Source organism: Mustela lutreola, chromosome 4 (assembly GCF_030435805.1).
Source record: "Mustela lutreola isolate mMusLut2 chromosome 4, mMusLut2.pri, whole genome shotgun sequence".
NCBI lineage: Eukaryota > Metazoa > Chordata > Mammalia > Carnivora > Mustelidae > Mustela > Mustela lutreola.
The window spans coordinates 178,343,895-178,366,489 of NC_081293.1; the positions used below are offsets into that span (position 1 = coordinate 178,343,895).

Below are 22,595 nucleotides of genomic sequence, written 5' to 3' on the forward strand. Positions count from 1 at the left end.
ATTTAAATTTCATATTATCTGAGGATTTGGGATTCAATAAACATTTTAAAGCTCTTTCTTGCCTTTTTAATGAGCAACTAGAACATTACATAGAAATCACAATTTCAGTAAATTATTGGTATTAGTATGTGAAATCCCCATTGTCAGTAATTAGTATAGATACCACTGGTTGATGTTTTTGGGAGGATCTTATAAAAGAAACTCTAGGTAATGCTTGCATATAACTTCAGATAAGACCACTTCACAGATACCTTCACTGTTACCAAAGTTAGCTCTTTATTAAAATAGCAACATAAATATTAATAAATTTATTCTTTATTAAAAGGAAGTCAGCATTCACAAAAACAAACCTCACAACACTATCCTAAATAACACCAGTCAAAAATAAAATAAAAACAGCAATTATAATCCATTCTTTTAAAATAGCAACAATCAAGAGACTACATACCAAAACTTTTGAGATGCAGTCAAAGCTGTTCTCACAGGTAAATTTATAGCCTTATGTGTCCTATTATTAAATAAGAAAGAAATAAAAATAAATGAACTAAGTCATCAATTGCAAAGAAACATTCAGAAAACAAACTTAAGAAAAGAGTAAAGAAGGAATAAAGAGTAAAACTTACATTTGTGACATAAAAAAAATAGACAAAATAGAATTTATGAAATAGCTAGGTGTTGTTCTTTTAAAAGACTGACAAGTCTAATAAAAGAAAGAAAAAAATGCAACCAAAAAATTAGAAATGAGAAAGGAGCTATAACTATAAATATAGAGAAAAATATTCTTAATTATAAGATAATTATATGCAAAAGTTTGCTAATACATTTTTAAGTTCTATGAAAATGCATGATATTCTTTTAAAATATTATCTTTTAAATTGATATCCACAAATAGTAGTTAACCTTCTAGGCCAAAGTCATGGAAGAAAACTTCAATGTTTCCTGAAATTAATCCCCCATTTACCTACCCTTAAAAAAAACTTGGAGCCTAAACAATTAGTTCTTCCAAATCCTCAACAATTAAGCTATTCATATACTCTATTCTAATATAGAGCATGATTTTTTGATGCTGATAAAAATAGACTTAAAAAATGTAAAACTACCATCCAATCTTATTCACAAATATAAATGCAATTATCCTACATAAAATGTAAGAAGCTGAATTCAACATTATGGACTCACCATAACAAAATAGAATGTCTTATGCAGAAATAATCCAACATTGAGAAATCTGTTAATGTGATTTATTATAATAATAGGTCAAGGAAGTAAAACCATATAATCATATCTAGTTTCCCAGATATGTTTAATATAATCAACAACTTCCAAAAAAATGCTTAGTATATGTGAACCAGGAAACTACTTCCTTAACAAGATGGAGACCTCTATTTTGGTCCAACAGCTAACATTAAAAGCTGGTGAAATATTAATGACATTCCTCAAAAGTCAGGAATAAGAGCAAAATTAATACCATCACTTATTTAATATATGAGGTATAAATATTATAAAGGAAGAGAGAAAACTACCATTAGTTATACTTCAAATGATTGCCTACTTAGAAGAGAATCAACTAGAAGGATTAATGGAGGAGTTCAGAAAAGTTACCAAAAATCAATAGCTTGAGCCTATAAGGAGCAACCAATTATAAAACATCATGAGAAAATGATCTCAACAAAGATATGTCAATATCTAATAATATAATTAACAAGAAATATGCAGGACCCACAAAATTACTAAGGAATATACAGAAAGCCTTCAACAACCTTGACATGTGACAAGTTCCTAAATGGGAAAATTAGTATTACAAAGATGGCAACTCTCCTTCAATTAACTTGTAACATTGAAGCAATTATAAACAAAATGCCAATAGAATTTCTTTTGGAATTTGACTGAAATATAACTAAAGTTTATCTGAAAGAATAAATGCACAAATATAGCTGAAAATATTTTGAAAAAGAAGAATAATGTTTGCTCCAGAGTAACGTTTGCCCCATTAAAAAGCTAATCACATAATAAGGCAAATTATAAAATGACAGTAAAGGTTCAACATGGTTCAGGAATAGAGAAGGATGCCAACCAATTAAAAAATAATAAATCCAGAAAGCACTCCAAGTATATGTAAAAATTTAATATTTGGTAAAAATGGTTTAAAACAGTGGAAGAGGGAGTTTTCAATAAATGATGATGCAAAAACTAAATAAATATTTAGAGCCTTAATCACATCTATATCAAAAATAAATTCCATTTGGAGTAAAGATTTAAATCTTAAAAAAATCAAAAGAAAGAAAACACAAATATTTATATAATATTGAGATGGAAAAGACTTTTTTAAAACATATCACCAAAAACAGAAATCACTAAAGAGATTTATCTAAATGGAAAATGTAGTATTTCTACCTATCAAATACATCATGAATTAAATTTGTACATATGACAAGGGGCAAAATGTCTGCAGCATACAGAACAAATGGTTGATGGTTTTAATATATAAAGAGCTCTTAAAAAGCAATAAAAAGTGAACTCCCAACAGAAAATTAGCAAATGTGTTTATTCATTCCTTCAACAGGTATTTATTGTGCATCTAATATGTGACAAGTATTGTGCTAGGGGCTAGAAATACAATGTTAAAGAATCTAGACATCCAGACACAGTCTCTTCCCTCATTCATTCCAGTATGAGAAACAGACACACACATGAAAAGTAAATAAACAGATAAATAAAGTTACAAATTGAGATAAAGGATTGAGTAATGAAGAAAACAAAGAACTGAGATAGCAAATGGGAGAAGAGTGGTGAGGACTACTTCTCCTCAGTCAATGCTCTGGGCAGGCCTTTCTCAAGATCTATTGAAGCATTATAGAAAGGACAGCCAAGAAGAGCAGTTTAAGCAGAAATAACATTTACTAAGCCCCTGAGGTACAGAAAAGATCTCGGCATGTTGGAGGAACCAGTGTGGCTGCATCATAGTGAGCAATAAAGAGGTGAGCAGGGATGGGGATGGAGAGTGCTTACAGGACTGTGTAAGCCATGTAGGGGGATTAGATGTTTATCTTACGAGGAACAATTTATCCAATTCCATTTATAGTCATTGTTGCCACTGTATCAAGAATGTACTGAAGTGGGGTCAAGAGTAGAAGCAGAGACAGTAGGTAGGACTTGCTATCACAGTAATCAAGTGAGAAAAAGCATTCATCAGGATTAAGTGATAGCACTCACAATGGAATGAAGCAGATTAAAGGTATATTTTGGAGATAAAACTAACATATTATGCAGGTCTGTTTGATGTAAAAAAAGGAGGTCATCAAAAGAATCAAGGATGACTCTTAGGTTTCTAGCTTGAACAAGTGGTAGGATGGGGGTGCTGTTTACTCTAATAGAGAAGGGGGGAAACAGGTTTGGGATAAGAATGAGAAATTAGATTTGGGACATGTTAAGTCTGAAAGATCCAACTCCTCCTAATGAAGATATTAAGCAAACAATTAGATATGTGAATCTAGAACTTAAAGGTAAAGGTAGGGGGAAAAAATGAAGCCCTGTAGCATACAGATGGTACTTAAATCCATGGAAATTAATAAGACTGTTATGGGGAAGAACACAGAAAAAAGGTGGGGGGGGGGGACCTGAGTGGACGTGAGAAACCTCAACTTCACAAAGGTAGGCAGAAGGAGTGTAACAATGATCAGTGAAGGAGGAGAAACACCAGGAGAGAACAGTGTCTTGGATAGGAGAGAACATTTAAAGAAGCAGACAGTGGTCAAGGTGAAGACAGAAAAGTGTCCTCTTGGACAGGGTAATATGAAAGTGACTGGTGACCTTAACAAGGACACTTTCCCTGCTGGTGGTGGTCTGGGGAGCCACATTATGGACTGAAAAGTAAATGGAAGATTAGAAAATAAAGACAATATATAACTCCCTAGAGAAGTTTAGTTAGTTACAAAGGAGAGCTGAGAAATGGCTAACAGATGCGGGGGTGGGGGGCACTGGAACATGTTTGCAGGCTGATGAGAATGGTCCATTCAAGACAGAGCTTGATGATGCAGAAGAGAGAAAAGGGGAAATCTAAGGAGAAATGCCCTCAGGAAGGCGACAGGAGACGGTGTCCAGAGCACAAGAGGAGGAGCTAGCCTTCGAAACTTCCTCCTAGTCACCCAAAGGAAGGACATGCTTACCAAGGTAGCTGGGTTGGGGGTGGGGCACGGGGCTCTGACAGTGGGAAGTTGAAGGAGTTTTTATGTATTATATTCTATTTTCCAAGGGAAATTTAAAGTAAACAGCCAGGAGGGGATCAGAAAAATATGAGGAGAGATGAAAAGATTTATCAGTTTTTAGTGGGAAACTGAGACTCCCTAGGAACAATAGCACCAATTTGAGGTTGGAAATAATAAGTTGGAAGTGAAACTAATTGACTGTACTGTGTGATTTTCTTGATCAAAATGTTCAGTTGTCCCAATCACGCCCATGGAAGGCAAATGCTAAAGTTGATCCAGAGTTGGGATTTTACCAGACAAGTGGAAGAAACTGAGGTTCAAGACTGCTGAGAGCACTGTGTTTCATGGAGGATGATTAGAATGAGGGACTGTGGCATCTAGGCTAGACAAGGAAGGAAGTGAATCTAAAACAGGGGCTGACAGTGGGGGAAACGAGGTCAGTGAACTAGAAGTCAGTCAACAAGGGACCCAGAAGGATAGGAAGACGGTGACTGGAGTGGAATGTCTGCCAAGGTGTTAGCTCGGGTCCATCGAGAAGCAGACACCAAGGCAGGGTTCAACTTGCAAGTTTTACTGAAGGAACATCCGTGAAGGAAAAAGGTAAGAAAACAGGGGCAGGGAGGGGAGGTCTTCACGCCACAACCCAAGTGTGACCCTGTGCAAGGGCAGGGCGCTGGAGCGAGAAGAGCCTCAGACTGCATGCAGCACAGTTCGCAGAGAATGTCAGCCAGGCTGCGGAGGAGTCCCCAGGACAGTTGCTCGTTAGAGGAGCCCGGCTTGTCCCGCGAACAGGCCATCACTGACACCCACACTGCCCTCAGTGAGGGGCTGGGAGCACCCCAGGAGAAGCATGGCGTCAGCGCAAAACTGAGCGGATCCCCTGGGGCGGCGGGTCTAGAACTACGAGGGCAAGGACCGATCCCAAGGAAAGAATATGGTCACTGGAGATGAAGTTACAAGGAGGGGACTGGATGTGGGAGCTCAAGTTCAAGCACAGTTATGCATTACACACTCCAGATCGTGTCGATGACCCCGGAGTCACTGGGGATTTGTACACTAATTAAAACAATCGTCTGGCAGACGGGGAGGGGGCGGTTGGGGAGGTAACCGGCTTGCTGAGGAGGAGGATTTGAGGTGAAGACGACTAAGGCGGTAGCTAGTGTTCGAAGAACTTGGGAAAGAAACTGCCCAGGAAGTTGATAAATTACCAGGGGGGAAAGAGGATGCTACCGCCCAGGGGTAAGAGTCTCAACAAAGCCGGGGTGTTGGCAGGCAGGACGAGGAAGTCAGGCTCCGAGAGCAGCATCGGCTAGGCAGGAGGCCATCCTCCCGACCCGCCGGCCCTAAGGCACGCGGTCCTCCCGAGGGGCTGCGCGGGCCAGCGTCCTGCGGTGAACGAGGCTCGATGACAGCGCGGGGTGGGGGCCGGTAGGGAGGCGAGCGGACAGCGGAGCCCCCGGGGAGTTCGCGAGGCTGTCGGAGGGGACTTCCCGGACCCGGAGGCGCTGGAGGGCGGGCGGGGAGGAAGGCGGGCCGCGGCCGGGCGCCTGAGGTACTCGGGCTGTGCGCAGCGCTGGCGTAGTCCCGCCGGTGGCCGGGCGGCGGCGCTCGCGGCGGCGCTCAGGGCGGCGCGGGCTTCCCGAGGCCGCGGACGGCGTGCTGGCGCTCCCGGGCGGCGCCGCCGCGGAGCTTGGCGCGGCAGCTGGCGGCGGCCTGGCGCGTGGTGACGGCGCCCGCCGGCGGGCAGCGGCTCCCCGGGGCGGCCGGGCGCAGGGCGGCGGCGCTGCGGGGCGACGGCTTCCCGAGGCTTCGGCCCGCACGGGCAGCAGCGGTCCCCATGGAGAAAGACAAAGACACGCCGGTTAGAAACGGGACTCACGCGCCGGCTCCTCCCAGCTACTCCGGGAGCCGCGAACCCAGACTCCGCGCGGCGCCGCTTCCGCCCAACAGGTTGTCCCACCGCCACAGGAGAGAAACCTGTGTGCATCAGGGGAAGCCTGCACCCAGCGGAAGGCTCATCCAGGTTTTAGCAATGTAAGGAAATGTATCAGAACCCTTCTTTTTTTTATACTTTGACCCGCACCTCTAGTTTTAGAATTTTCCCGTAAGGAATAATTATGAATACATACAAAATTTCCATACAGGGTGTTCAGTGCAGTATCTATAACAGAAGAAAACAGCAAAAACAAAAAGCAACGAAAATTTTTAAAAATTCAAGAAAAACTGGACAGGTCATATATCCAACAGTAAGATGTCAGTTTGATTACGGTCTTTTTCTTATAATGGATATTAGCCTATTAAAATAATGCTGGGAAATAATACCTAATCATATGAGAAAGTATGTATACTAGATGGAATGTAAAACATCCGTTTTCATCCCCATTTGTACTGTGTAGAGGTGTATACGTATGTGTGTACATACACACACACACCACCACAGATGTGTAAAACACTCCAAAATGTGACATGGTCATCTCCAGGTGATGAGGCCTCAGGTAATCTTGAGATATTTCCCAAATTGTATACAATAAGCACATTTTATTTTTATAATAAAATACGTTAATTCAATAAAATTTTACTCGATTCTTATGTACCCATTCTAACTCTCTCCCAATTCAAATTTATGAAAATAATCATCTTATTTAGCAAACTGGTGGGCATCAGACCTTATTTTACTCTAGTAATCATTTCTGCTTCAGACAAAAGTTGGGGGGAGGATTTCTGGGCTTTTAACAAACCTAATTTGATTTATAATTGCCACAGGAAAAAAAAATTATATTTTTGGAACAAATGTTTTTTATAATACCAGTGTTTTAACAATGTATTCAACAATTTTCTCTTTAACTTAAAAGAACTTAGGGGGAGCAAAACTAAAATGTTACAATGAACTGGAGTCTAAACATCTTTGTCTTCCAAGAGAACACATTTAAATTTTTAGCAGTTATTAATACTTTGGAAGTCTGTTTTGCCAAACCTTGTCCCAGGAAAATGCTTAAAGATCACAGAAAATTATACTGATATAATGCAGGGGTAGGATTCCAGGGCATTGTTGTTAAATTGATAGAAAATACATTATAAGTTCCAAAGATATTTTAAGCCAAATGACCTCAGAGTTGTCAGGTTGATTTTACTTAATGATGAAAAAAATCCAAATTTAGATGTTCATTAGAATATTGCTTAAATATATGATGACCTAATCATCCACACCTTTCTACAAGTTTCCTTCTTTCTGAAGGGACTGGACAAAAATTATCATGTCTAGAGGCACACTTCTAGTAAATGTTTATCAGAAATAAAACTTACACAGAACAAATCCAAAGAGGCCAAATGTTTCTGTTAACTAACCACTCCTGAACAAAAAGGTTGTTTGAACTTTTTATAAAGCATTCTCTCTTCAAAAACCTTATTTTCCACCAAGTGAGTTATAAACAGGATTAAATACAGATAAACAGAAGAACATTTATTTTGGGTGTTGTAGTCCAACTTTCATTAACTGTAGAGTGATTCAATTTGACATTTTTGAGAATCTATTTTCTCAGGCACTGTGCTTACACACTAAGACCAGAGAAGGTAACAGGGGGTTGTTCCTACCTTTAAGAAGCTCTGTCTAGAAAATTACCTTCGGATTATTAGAATAACTCAGAGCCTGGAGCTAATCTGAATCCCTAAATCACCCCTCAGTCCTGCTGAAGCTTTCTTTCTCACATTCTTTACATGAGCTTTCTAATTTCCTGTCATTCCTTTGCTCATCCATAGCATCCTATTGTCTCCACACTAGCTAAATTATTAGTTCTTAACCTTTCAGGGGAGTCAAAGACCAGTCTGAGATTCCGACTAAAGATACAGACTTCTTTTCCAGAAACATGCACCCAAATGCATACACCCTATACTTTATTTCATTGCACTGGAAACTGATTTCCTGAACATAAGCAATATACAAAAACCAATATTTATAAATGACTATGCCTCCCTCACATTGTTACTTTTCATAAAAGAAAAATGGTGGCTTCCTGAAGAAAATTACTTGAAAAAATTCTAACTGCTCAGTAGTAAATCTGAGTGAGTTTTGGCTTGTTGAGAGGAAATTACAATACGGCCTTTGACATAGCAACACATACATACATCTTCTTCAATGATTAGCTGCAACTTTTTCTCCATGATAACAAGTAATGAAATCTTTGACTCACAAAGCTATGCTATGCAGAACCAAAGCAGAATTCCACAGAATGCTTTGTCAGATTGAGGTAGCCTCTGTACTGGGACACTAAACTCCTCCAAGACTTTCAAGCTAGAGTCAAGTGACACTATTTCCTCTGTTTTCATATTCAATTAAGGCCTCTTGAAAGGCAGCAGAAAGCAGACTTTCTAGTAGAGAAAAACAACATATTCTGTTCCTCTTTCTTAGTAATACCTCTTGGAAAGGCGGTGAAAGCAGCTGATATGGATGGAGAGTAGCGAGACACAGTAACGTATGGCTATCCTTCCCTCATCAAAGCAGAAAGGCATTAAGTGTATCTGACATGACAGGTGCACATCCGCCCTCAAAGTGATATCACTTTTTTTTCTTCCACTTGAATATTAGAGAGATACAGAGAGAATTGTTTTGAAAATGTTGACAACCTTTCCAATTTCCAAAAAGTGTTTTAAAATGGAATTCTTTGATGACATCAGGAAGCACATGAAAACATGAAGCTTGATGCACTCAGAGGCATCAATAGTTTCATCCAGTTCCAAGCTGAATGACCACGTTTTTCTAATTCTGAAGTAAGTGGTATTTGACAGGAAGCACTGCCTCAATTCTCTTTCATGGACCCTATTTTAAGAAATTTTGCACCAAACTACTTAGCTCTCCACTCCCCTAACATACACTGCTATTTCTCACCTCTATGCTTTTATTCTTGGTATTTCACCCATCAAAAAATGTTTTCTCCCTCCCTCCTTTCATCTATTCTAGCACTGCCCATCCCTCAAGACTCAGACCAAAGCCAATCCTGACAAGCTTTCCCTGAATATCTGTCTGAAATGATCTCTCCATTTTCTGAACTCCCACAACAGTGGTTCTGAGAACACCAGCTTCAAAAGTTCACCATAATCCGTATTTTTACAAATACCAGAAAGAGCTGTGGCAATGTCCCCACTGTTTCCCTAAATCTATTTTGCCACTCTTAAAAGAATAACTGATCCCTGGATGGATGAAGAGCAGAAGGCTGACAATGCTCATTGTTGCTGAAGTAATCAACTATTTTTCCTTTCGATATTCTTTTACATACAAAAAGTTTTGCCAACTGTGTACTTGTCATACCTGCAATTTCATTGTTGACTGGTGGTGATCATTCACCACCATCATACCTCCCGGGGTTTTCAATTATTGCCTCCCTGTAATTCTAAGAATCCCGATGCTGCTATTATTTTCAAAATAACTTTACATGCTATGAGAAAGACTTAGGCAGAGCTTGAAATGAAAGTAAGCGTGATTAGATGGCAAGGGCTATACCTGACATCATCTGTTCAAAAAAGATCTAAAATTCTATCTATTCTAGAGCTGAGCAGTAACTTGAAGATGATCTCTTTCAACAGATTCACATTGCAGATGGGAAACTCGAGGGAATGAGGTATTTTGGAGCAAAAAACTGAAATTTGAAAAGAACCAAAGTCTCAAAAACAAAATGGTAACAAAATCATCTGGAGCCAAAAATGATTGTCATTAATTAGCTCATGGATTCAATATTAAGGATAAATGAAATTAAGGAGTTAAAAGAATTAGAGAATAAAGAATGAAAATAACTCAAAATGTAAAAGATGAAATAGATCACTCATCTAAAGAAATGGCCCAAAAGACGGTCTTTGACAATACAAGCATCAAGGTGACCTGAACTCAACACTATTTATACTTACCAATATTAGTTATCATTTAATTACTGTATGCCAGGCACTGAGCTATTTTACAGATATGCCATTTTATTAAACTCTAATGGGAAAAAATGTGCTAAAGGAGATCATCTATAGTAACTATGTAAGAAAAAAAAATCAAGAAATCAAAAGCTGGCCATCTGTCTGCAGCCTGGTCTAGTAAAAAGGATGCTCTGAGAATTGAAGAACATCTGGTGTGAGTGGCAAATATATTCCTTGGGAAAAACGAATGCATTATACTACCAGAACTTACTAATTTTGGTCACTGAGAGCTGATTCAATGCTCATCAAGCAATCTTCTGATTATAATTTAGTAGACTGTAGATTTGCCTATTTGGAGAACATACACTGAGCCCTAAAAATGAGAAGCCAGTATGCCTGATAGCCCTCACTGAAAATTTTAAAACTAGCATTGTGGAATTTGCACACCATATCTAGGAGGTTGTTTAGAGTGACCCAGTTCTCTAGCACCCAGTCACCTTGCTAGATCAACCCGTAATTAAGGCCAGCCTTGGAAAGTAATGGCCACGTCAAAGTTACCTGTGAAGACTGGTAGGGAAGCTAGCCTGCCCTCCTTGTCTTGTTCCCCATTTGCAAACTACAATGCCAAGTGCCATGTGATTTCAAACACACATATACACATCCAAATGCAATCAACACACACACAGACACACACACACACACACACACACACACACACACACACCCCAGAACCAATTAGGAATGAAAATTATGGGAAAAGGAGGAAGAAAATACAGCATTTCTCCAGGCTCCAGGGTACCAACTTGTGAATTTACAGCTTAGTTTTTACAGCAGAGAAGGCTCAAGATTGGTCTTTTTTAATGACACCAAAAAGTGTTTGTTTCACTTGTTAAATTAGTCATTTAAGCAAAAACAAAAAACATTTCAAGTGGAGGTAGAATTGGAACATATAAACTTACACCATAGAATAAATACCAAAATATTTTCTGTGTCTCACATAATACATGGTTACTTAAGAGTTTGTTTTTGTTTGGGGTGCTCTGTTTGTCAGCTTTTGTTTTCTGAGAACATCTCCATAGGAGAGAGACCTATAAATACAGGTTCTAACCTGACTTCTCACAGTTTTTGACAAGACTAGTTCTCTTACATCAAGAATTCCAAAGTTAGAATGCAGTAAGAACCAGGAGAACCCTGTATTCAAGGTTGAGGACAACACATGTAAAAGCAGCACTAATACTATAAGCCTCAAAGATATGATCTTATTTGTTCTACTACTGAATTTTAACTATTGTGAAAGTATTATAAAAATATACTTTTAGTATGATTAACTTTTTTCCAACCAGTAATGGACTTATAGTTAATACTACTTTCAAACAGAATTACTCAGTAAATAGTGCATTGAGAAGTGTTGCCATCTTAGGGAGAACGCAGGATTACTGTCCATCTAAACTAAAATCCAAATATAAATACTTAGCCTCCATAAATCCTATCATGGACATTTGGCATAGGATTTTTTTTTTTAATGGATTTGCCTTTTGTGATATAGTTTGGTCCAAAAGATCTAAAACTGTGTCCTTAGGCCCCATTAATGTCTGAAAAATAAAGCCATAATTGCATTGAAATATATCTTTATCTATGTAGATATAGATATATATGCCAAAATAAAATGACCAAAATTAAGGATACATTTTTATGCAGATGATCATGAGGCATATTAAGAAGATTAAAACACATAGTTACAATCTGGTTTGAGAAACAAATAAAAAATTGTGTCTGTTATTTGCATATGAGGTTGGAGATTTAAAAATTTAGAAAATAGGGGAGCCTGGCTATATCAGTCAGTAGAGTGTGTGACTCTGATCTCAGGGTTGTGAGTTCAAGCCCCATGTTGTATATACAGATGACTTAAAAATAAAAATCTTAAAAAAATAGGTATTAAAAATTTAGAAAATAAAGATTTGGGTTTGATATTTATAACATCATTGCTTTTCCCTGGCACTGAGAAATTAAACATTTTTGTACATTCCAAACAGATTTTATACAAGTCTAAAGGCAAATCATTTTCCTGAAAACTCTGCCTGTCATTTCTTTCTCAAATGGGAAAGTAAATATCCTAATCACATATTTTAGGTTACTAGCAATAACTATTATATATATTTCACTTACTTTTTTTTTAACCTTCAACTTTATTTTTTTTTTTTTTAAAGATTTTATTTATTTATTTGAGAGAGAGACAGTGAGAGAGAGCATGAGCGAGGAGAAGGTCAGAGGGAGAAGCAGACTCCCCGTGGAGCTGGGAGCCTGATGCGGGACTCGATCCCGGGACTCCGGGATCATGACCTGAGCCGAAAGCAGTTGTCCAACCAACTGAGCCACCCAGGCGTCCCTAACCTTCAACTTTATTATAAAATAAACCAATGACCATGATCTCTTTCTGAAAGCAATGTGACATAGTACATTATGGTCACATAAGGAACGCAATATATACTAGAGACAACAAATAATTTAACACTTTGTCCATTCACATGAATAAAAAACTGGCTGTTTAAATGATAATGTAGTAAAATGGAAGTTCATGGACCAAAGAATAAGCATATCTGGGTTCCACAAAACTCAGACATATGCCATGTGGAAAAAAAAAGTGGGGAAGAAGAAAGGTACAGAAGAGTGTATACAAACATGCTACCATTTGCATCAAGGGGAATGTATACATTTCTGTGTTTAGCTACACATAGAATAGCTCTTGAAAACCCAAGAAACTAGTAATTTGACTCTGGGGTAGAAAATGAGGGAAGAGAAAGATGGGATAGGAAGAAAACTTACCTTTCACAGAACACTTCATTGTACTGTTTTATTTTTTTACATGTATGTCTTATTACCTTCTAAAATCATCTTTAAGAGATAGCTGGCCTCCATTCCTGACTTCTTCATTTACTACCTGTGTGACCTGGTGCAATCACTTACCTCAACTTTCTCCAGTTTAAAATGAGGTTCTACTAAATCTCTAGAATCCCCATCTGTAATTCAATAGAATCATGGCTCAAAAGATGGTATATACAAAATGCCAGGTGGCTAAAAAAAAAAATAGTTTAAGACCTTACTTTGCAGTTACTTATATAATGCAATATTATAATTATTTACACTTCTTTGTGTTCTGTTCCCATCAGGCTATAAGGGGGGGGGGGGGTGGAGAAGTACCACAGCAAGCAAATGAGTCTGGAAATAAAATTCGTGTTTGGCAATTCAACAGTATTTCTCTCCTTTGTTTCCGGTTAGTCCTCTTTTTTTATATATCTATACTATTGCTTCCAAGATACAGAATTCCAGAATATATTTTGATAAATGAATACCTATTAAAAATAACTGTAAAAAAGTATGGTTTTTGTGACAGAGTTTAAAAAATGGATCCTGAGATAGGAAAAAAGGTGGAAAAATCACCCCACAGTCCCCTAAAATTCGCCCCAGGATCTCCTAAAATCATTCAGAATCTCCACTAACACAAGATACTAACAGAACCAGAGTAGCCAAGTCAAGAGCAATAGGTGGTTTAGGCCAAAGGAAGACAGGAAGAGGACCCTGAAAAGAAAGAAACCCAAACTGACATCTAGAGAACAGAGAATAGGAATACACCTGACGATTCATTTATTCATGATGCTGAGGAGAAAGACTGTCAGGCCCCAAAGCATTGAGAGTCTAGTTAACCCTAGTTAAATAATAATGCAATAACAACACAAAGGATGAGTATGAAAAATTAGTGGTAAGGTAAATATTGTGAGTTCATCAAGGAAGAGGTCACCATGGGTTGGAGCTATCAAGAACACAGTCATAAAAGAACTAGGATTTTGAAATCTGTAAGATAAGCAAAATTATGGTGGTAGCATGGACAAAACAGTCAGCAAGGGAAGTCAGTGTTGGTAGAATGATGCCTTTAGTTTTAGTCATAGTTTGATTTTAAATAGCAACTTTGCAAAACCTGTTAGAAATTAATTTCAAATACTGGGTTGCCAAATTTCCTTCACAGGGGAGAGATGCCATGCTAGTATTACACCAAAAGTGACTGAACAAGTTCCAGTACAAGAACAATATGCATCTAGATGTAACTTTAAATAGGGTAGGGCTCTGAGGTATGAGAAAATCATACTTATACAGGATGTTTGGCAAACATCTTCCAGTATTTTCTTGCAAGTACCTAGCATCATTTCCCATTACAACCTTCACACCCAGGAGTCAGCTCCACCCAAGATACACAAAACCAGGAAATCAAGAGGTGCCAGTTTTACTTTTCCATTGATTAAGTCAGTAAACTCGGTCTAGTTGATGTAATAGAGTGCTGTGGATTTTACTACATGAAAAAGAATGTCAAAACAAAACAAAAACCACCCTCTATCACTCAGTGATATAGTAAAGCTAAAAGAATATCTAACTACTTATTAAATTTTGGCATAATACATACTATAAATTCAAGGTACTCATTATCTCTTGGATAAAAAAATCTGTGTTATTGAAATATGATAAATCTTGTAAGAAATTTCTAAACAAAATTTCTAAAATGTTGGCACAGGGCATTAAAGAATATCAACAAATATAAAGAAGGTTATTAAACAAATGAAGTCCTCAATGCAGAAAATATATATTCTAAAATTCTGTTTAACTCTTCATTTCTGTTACAATCCTACACATGCCTAAATACACAAATTACCTTTATTCAATAATCACTTAGTGATTTACTGAGGTGAGAATGGGTATATAGAAGTTTGCCAGGAAAAAAAATCAATGTTTAAAGACAAATTTTTTTTAGAAGAGAAGATCTGAAATAAGTATTAGTTAAAAGTTTATGATTTAAAATAATTCTATGCTACAGCAATGTGCCTTGTCTTATTTTGACACGGATATTAGGTTTATGCTAATGTCTATTATTAAAGTTCAAATAACAAGAAAAAGAAATTGTTTTCAAAGCATTAGAACAGAAAACTTTAAAGGTTTCTTTTCTCATTTAACTACAGATTATAAGACTATAATATAGGTGTCCTCCTCTCATTCAAGTCTGTCAGCATTTCTGTTACTGACTTCAGTTTTTAAGGGTCATAACTCATCCATAAAATTTACTCTATTAAAACTTGACAAAGATAGTCTCCCAGGAATTCTTCCCTTTAAAGGGAGATTTTATAAGTTAATCAAAAGCTGGATAGCTCTAATGGTATACAGACCTATGTTCTTAGTATTAAGTCACTTATTTCAATCCCAAGCAGGGCTGACTTCTTAAAACTCATTTTGCATACCGTACTCCTCAGTATCCATTCTCCTGGGCAGGGTAAACAGGCTGCTTCATGCCAGTTCTGAGGGCACAAAAATCTCCACCTGTGGAGAGCTCTAGTGGCAATCTAAATGGCAAGGTCTAAAGTTTCATCGTTAGGTTCTCCCTTCAGAAAGAAAATGAAAAGAAATTGGGAGAAACCAGTGAGGGCCACAGGAACATATATAACAATGCAGGACCTAGTTTTTAACTGTTATCTTAAATATTCACCCATGCAGAAAGTGCAGCTTAGCAAAGTAAAATTAATATACTTCAATCATCTGGTCAGTGTTTAATAGCACATTTTTCCCCTTAGAATCTGGGTATGGATACTAAATTAAGCCTATCCTAAGGATTATGTCAGACTCTATTAGTTTGGTGAGATGGCTTCCTCCTAGTTTTCAGAAATAGTTTCTGCCTTGATCAGAAGCACAGGAACTAGGGACACCTGGGTGGCAGTCAGTTAAGCATCTGACTCTTGATTTTGGCTTAGATTATAATATCAGGGTTGTAAGACTGAGCCCCGCATTAGGTTGTGCAGGGCGTGGAGCCTGCTCAAGATTCTCTCTCTCGTCTACGGCCATACCACCCTGAACGCGCCCGATCTCGTCTGATCTCGGAAGCTAATAAGCAGGGTCGGGCCTGGTTAGTACTTGGATGGGAAGATTCTCTCTCTCCTTCTGCCCCTCCCTGTGACCCTTTTCTCTCTCCCCATCTATTTAAAAAAAAAAAAAAAAGGCAGGCAGGCGGGCAGGATAAATCACAAACAAATCCTGGACATGTCCAAGGTATAGGACTCAACAAACAGATCTTATTCTGTCTAAAAACACTAGTGGTTTTATTTTTTAAAATAAGGTATTTCCTTTCTAAAGTTAATCTTTTAAAACAGGTCTTAAAATTTTTGTAAAGCCTTCTAAATAAAACACAAGTTAGTTCACATTGCCTAACAGTATTAGAATTTAATTATCCAGCACTTCTTAGGGTAGTATAAAATATATGTTACATTACAGACTGTACACATGGCAGCAGTAAGTAGTACTGGGTGGGGCAGATGGACAATCAGTGCTAGCCAAACATCATTTCCCAAAAGCAAAACTGAAATAGAAAGGCATCGGCCCAAATTACACTATAAACCAGAAGAATGTGAGTAGTATGACATGCTGACTCTATTTATTCTTCTTCGTAACCTCTTCAAAACCTAAGGCTGAAAATACATACACACTAATGACTCATAAATCTCAAGCCCCTGGATAAGCTCTCTCTTGACCTCTAGTCTGTATCTCCCGGTCCTACTAAGCATCTCCAATGAGATGTTCCAACAGCACCTCAACCTCAACACATCTAAACTTTAATTCAACATTTCCCCCCAGAAAAGTATTCCTCCTCTTGCATTCCCTACCTTGAGGAATGGTCTAACCCACCTGCTCAATTAAAATTCCCAAACCTAGCAATCATATTCAATTCCTTATCATCTCCACAGGCTGGAAAATTCTACTTTCAAAGTAATTATAGTTAGTATCCATATCTGTCTCCACAATTACATTGCCTTACCTAAATGTAGGCCCTTATCACTTCCTACTTAGATTTCTGAAACTGGCTTCTATTTGATTTCCCCACCAAAAATCTTACTCTCCACCTCAATTCAATCTCCTCAATGCTATCATATATCTCTGCTTCAAATTCTTCAACAGCTACCCCTAATCTTCAAAATATGATTCAAACTACTTAGTTGGTACATAAGATCTCTCTTGATTTGGCCATCACTTTATCTCACATTCCTTCCCTCGATCTACATGTGGTCTCGTGTTTCTGTACCCACCTGGAAGTTTTTTCTACCCAATTCTTTCAAAACTCAATTCAAGAATGAATTTAGGTGGGACGCCTGGGTGGCTCAGTGGGTTAAGCCGCTGCCTTCGGCTCAGGTCATGATCTCAGGGTCCTGGGATCGAGCCCCGCATCGGGCTCTCTGCTCAGCAGGGAGCCTGCTTCCCTCTCTCTCTCTCTCTGCCTGCCTCTCCATCTACTTGTGATTTCTCTCTGTAAAATAAATAAATAAAATCTTTAAAAAAAAAAAAAAAAAAGAATGAATTTAGGAATTATGAAAAGCTTTCCCCTACCCTTCAGTGTGCTTTGATATTCCATTTGTGTGTATCCTTGTAATACATTCTTCTTCTATGATACGTGAGAGAAGGAACTATCTCTTATCTCTGTAACCATAGCACTTAACTCAGTATCTCACACAGGCAGGAGCTCGATATGTCTACTGAATAGATGAAGCTAGTCAACCTAAAAACAGTGAAATCTGAAGAATATGCATCAAATTCTTTGATTTTTGATACCTGAGCAAGTTTCACCGAGGCAAAAAAATTTAATTTTCTTATTATTACTGATCTATCCCTAGATATTTTTTAAAGGATTTTATTTATTTATTTGGCAGAGAGAGAGAGATCACAAGTAGGCAGAGAGGCCAAGAAAATGGAAGGGAAACAGACTCCCTGCCTAGCAGAGAGCGCAATGCAGGGCTCGATCCCAGGACCCTGGGATCATGACCTGAGCCAAAGACAGAGGCTTTAACCCACTGAGCAACCCAGACGCCCCTATCCATAGATATTTTTAAACTATTTTAGCTTCTATTCAACAGAAGTTTGTTAAATTGAAATCTTCAATCTTTAAAAGGCAAATAAATACCTCATTTCAAATACAACTAGTCCTATAAGTAATAAACACTTTAATTAATATGTGGTGTTAAGGCTTGCATCACTCAAGAAGCTAAAAAGGAATCTGGGTTAACTTGACCTAGCAAATAACCAGTTTGCCTGTATGTCTATCATCAATAATAGGTAAAAAAAGAAATCTAGCAGCCACCATCCAGTAGCACCCAAACCAACAGCAGTCACATCAGCATTAGTGTGAGTATGGGGTAATGTAATTGTTGACTCCCATCCTCATGGAAATAAATGCAAAAGACAGAAGGGAGAAGCCCATTACTATTACAGAAAAGCCAGAACTACAGACCAAGGTCGTGTGAACGTACAGAGAGTCTAGGACCTGTAACTTTTCTGCTTTTGCTATCTCCTATTTGCCTATACTGATAAGCTACCATCCAACTACTCATTCAACACATATTTTCAAAGCATTACTATGTCCCAAGCACTGTGCTAGGCACAGGGTCTACATAATTCTCCTAGTCTCTTACATAAATCTCTCCAGCAGGAAGATAGACATTAAACAAATCAATGCACAAACATAAACATAATTACAAACTGTATTAGATGACAAGAAGGAAAGGAATATGAAACAGAACTACAAGGAAGACATACTTTAGGTTGTCTTTATTCAGAAGTGACAATTAAGCCAAGACCTGAGAACAAGTCAGTCAAGTGACAGACAGTAACAGCAGATCTGTGTTTTAGGAAGATAGTTCTGACAACAGCTTGGAAGACAGATTAGAGAGGAGGTCAGTTACAAGACTAATGCAATAGTGTAGGTACAAGATAAGAGTCCCAATTAAACTACTAAATATGGAGATGGCAAGAAAGAGCCAAATGTAAAAAAAACATTCAAAGGCAGGATGGACAGGCACTGATCACTGACTAGGTGAAGAATATGAGAAGGAAAAAAAAAAGTCAAGGCATTTCCTAGGATTCTTAATTAGTCTAGGCAACTGGGTGGGTATGAGTATAAATAACTGAGACCAGGGAAGACATAAAGAAGGTACAAGTTCAAAGTAAAGATAATAAGTTTAGTTTACTGAGTTTTTGTTGCATTTAAGGTGCTGGAGAAACATCCATAGAGAGATGTCGGACTTGCAACTTTGAAAACAAATGGGATTATAATCAGAATAGACAGGCTGGAAAACAGGTCTGGGGTCATCTTCACGGAAGTGATAACTGATGCAACGGAAGTGAAGGAATCACTGAGGCAGTGTAAAAAAAAAAGAAAAAAAGACTAAGGAAACTTCGATTCCTATTTAAAGGCCTAGTAGCAAAGGCCAGTGGCAAGAGAAAAAGGATGAGAGTTCACAGGAGCGTCAGTTCAATAAATATTTATCAACATCCACCATGTTCTAGGTCCTATGACGGATGCCAGGGTCATAAGGAAAGATAGAAGCCCTACCCTTAAGATGCTTATAGCCTAAAGTAAAGCCACAAATAGATCATTTCAATTTAGTTATTCATGGGACACTACAGAAACATACAAGGGGGAAACCTAGCCAAACCAAGAAGTCAGGAAATACTAAAGGAAATAGTGTCTGATCTAAAGCTTCAAGATTAAGTAAAATCATGCAAAGAAAGTGGGTAAGGGCAAACCAGATTATATCAAGAGAACATTCTAAACTTTTGGAATGCTAAGCAGGATAATGGGTATAGAAAAGAACTGGAAGAAGCTGAGAGGCTAAGGTGATTTAAACCGGAAAAAAAAGTTATTCTTGGAAGAAAATAAGATGGGAAAAGTGGAAAAGGGTTTTTTTGGTAGAAACTTTATGGAAGGTTTTTGGTGGAAATGTTACAGAAGACACTGGAGGAAGCTGCCAGGTTGTATGAGAATTTGGGAAGAGAGATGGGTAAAATAACTTGTTTGAAGTTCACTAGGCTTTATGCTATTGTACCTTTTTATCTCCTTAGAAAATTTCTATAAAATAGTAAACAGATTCATTATTTTCCAAAGAATCTTGGGCCTGTCTGGTTCTTTTGGATGCAATACCATGCTGAGATTAGCCCAAGGTGACCCAGTTGCAAGTGACCAAAAAATCTAGGAAAAGTAAATTTGTAAGCATTATTGGCCATGAAGAGGTCAAGCATGATGAAAAGCAAGAAGTCATTAGACTCAGCATTTATGTTGCCATCGATGCCCTTCAAGTAAACTTTTTTTTAAAAGATTTTATTTACTTGACAGAGAGAGATCACAAGTAGGCAGAGAGGCATGCAGAGAAAGAGGAGGAAGCAGGCTCCTCACTGATCAGAGAGCCCGATGTGGGCTCCATCCCAGGATCCTGAGATCACGACCTGAGCCGAAGGCAGAGGCTTTAGCCCACTGAGCCAACCAGGCGCCCACCTTCAAGTAAACTTTTAACAGAAATGTAGGAGTGGAAAAAAATTGCCAATGGTTCATAAATGAAGGGTAGAAGCATGACACCAAATTGTTCGTTCATTCAACAAGCATTTATTGAATGCCTACTTATGTAGCAGGAAACATCCTAGGCCCTGAGGAAATCAGTGGTGATCAAGACACAGATCTAAGAGATTTACAGTCTAAAGGAAAAGGAAGACAAGGAACTGGCCAGTTACAGTGAAATTAGTGTTAACACAGAGCAGTAAGAAAGCACATGGAAGCTTGACAGTGAAAAGGATGAGGAACAGATGGCAGTAATCAGACTGAATAGTATGGAGGAAAACTTTACTTTCTGGATGAAGGGAACTTGAGCATGTTTGTGAGTTGAAGGGAAGAAGCCTGTGGAAAGGAAGAAGATGGGGAGAAGGAAAGAGAGGAGGGTTGCTAGAAGAAGGTCTTGGGAAAAAAGATTGGTGAGGGTGTAAGTGTTAGGTGTGGAAAAGAACACTTCTTTCCGCAAAAAACCAAAGCAGGAAGAGAAGACAAAAAAATAATTTTGATGCGGAAGGGGAACATAAAGAAATGTCCTCTATCTTTTGCCATGATACAGGCTAAGGTAGTTCTTACTAAGGAAGCAAAAACACACTTGGGGCTTTAAGGATAGTGCAAAAGTTTTGAAGTAGGCAATGTGAGAAATAGATAAATGAAATAATTGATCAGTTCCAATTCCAAAGATTACACAAAGGACAGAAGGAGCAATCAAAAATTAGTTGCCTGCTTTTGGTTTGGATCGGGGAGTAGGACAGAAGGAAAATGTGAGCTGCACTTCAAAGAATTCAATAGGCATGAATTAAACAAAAGTGAACCTTTAAAGGAATTATCTAGAAAAATCACTAAATGTACACCCATATGGTGTGCAATTGATTATGGATTACTTACAGTGCATACAGTCGATACAGCACTCTCATGAGTTTTCATCTGTCACCATTACTGAGCAGCAATGGCAGAAGCTAAGAGGCTCACACAAAGGGGGAAAACAGAAGCCATCAGTAACAGAAACAAAGAGGAACTCACAGGTAGAGAAACTATATAGATCTGAAGAGGAGGTAAAGGTAAGAGAAGTTTAAAATGAAAGCTATATTGTGGACTAATGATAAACCAGAAGATAACTGATGTCATGTTCCTGCCTCCCCTCTTTCCTTCCTTCAACGTTCTCTTAGCACCTGCTTTATGCCAGGTACACCGTGAGGCACTGTGATACAGAAAGAAGACATAATTCTTGCTTATAAACTCAGAGTATATTCATGTACTCACAGCAAATGCTTACAGCAAAAGAATAAAACCGAAAGCTGCTTTGAGTTTTGCTACTGAAACTATACATGCTTCTGTAAGACATTAACCACAAAGCAAAATTATATGAAAAGTTCAACAAATTCTTCAACAATCAGGAAAAGGTACTATCAGAAATGGCAGCAGATTAAAGACCCATAAAATAATACGTTCTAACTTAATAAACTGCTGTGTATCTTGGCTTTATCACAGATGTTACATCTGACTTTTCATTAAACGGTTGGATTGATGCCAACAAAAAGGCAACGAACTGCAAACGGCAAAGCAAGATAACCAGAAACTAAGTGTGAGAAAGTATTTCAGCAGCAAATTGATAACAATTTTAGTGATTACTACAACAGTAAAAGCTCTTACTTGAGCCAGGCATATATCACTAAATTTGTATAAATTCCCACAAAAAACCTACTTATAAGGTAGTCTCTAATAAATCATTTTACATACCAGAAAATTAAAGCTTAGAAAGAGTAAATAACTAGTAAGTTAAGGAGCCAGACTTGAACTCAGGTTTGCATGCTTCTTAAAAATCCATGCTTTAATCACTGTATGATTCCATTTCCCCAAATGAATGGAGTAGTGTCAGGCACATGACGGACACTCAACAGTATGTATCACTGAAGGAATGAATGAATAGATATAAAGCGGCTATTGCAAAGTAAACCCAAATAGGGAAAATACAAGTAGAAAAGCAGAAGCAATGCATTAAAGATTCAGTCAATCAGGGCGCCTGGGTGGCTCAGTGGGTTAAAGTCTCTGCCTGCAGCTCAGGTCATGATCCCAGGGTCCTGGGATCGAGCCCTGCATCG

The 22,595-nt window shown here is 38.1% G+C and overlaps 1 protein-coding gene across 4 annotated transcripts in view; it reads right to left on the bottom strand.

The window, feature by feature from the left end:
* Positions 1–297: 297 nt before the first annotated feature.
* The window catches only part of ZNF800 (zinc finger protein 800), a 52,191-nt gene continuing 29,893 nt past the window's right edge, over positions 298–22,595 (bottom strand). For 2 of the 4 annotated variants that reach the window (XM_059171761.1, XM_059171762.1), the window contains exon 6: positions 298–6,012. In XM_059171761.1, the coding sequence (XP_059027744.1) occupies positions 5,826–6,012 (187 nt within the window). In that variant the 3' untranslated portion in view covers positions 298–5,825. Of the gene's footprint in view, positions 6,013–7,518; positions 12,276–12,484; positions 15,518–22,595 lie in introns of those variants that run through there. The other 2 variants (XR_009352966.1, XM_059171763.1) reach the window with 2 other exon arrangements.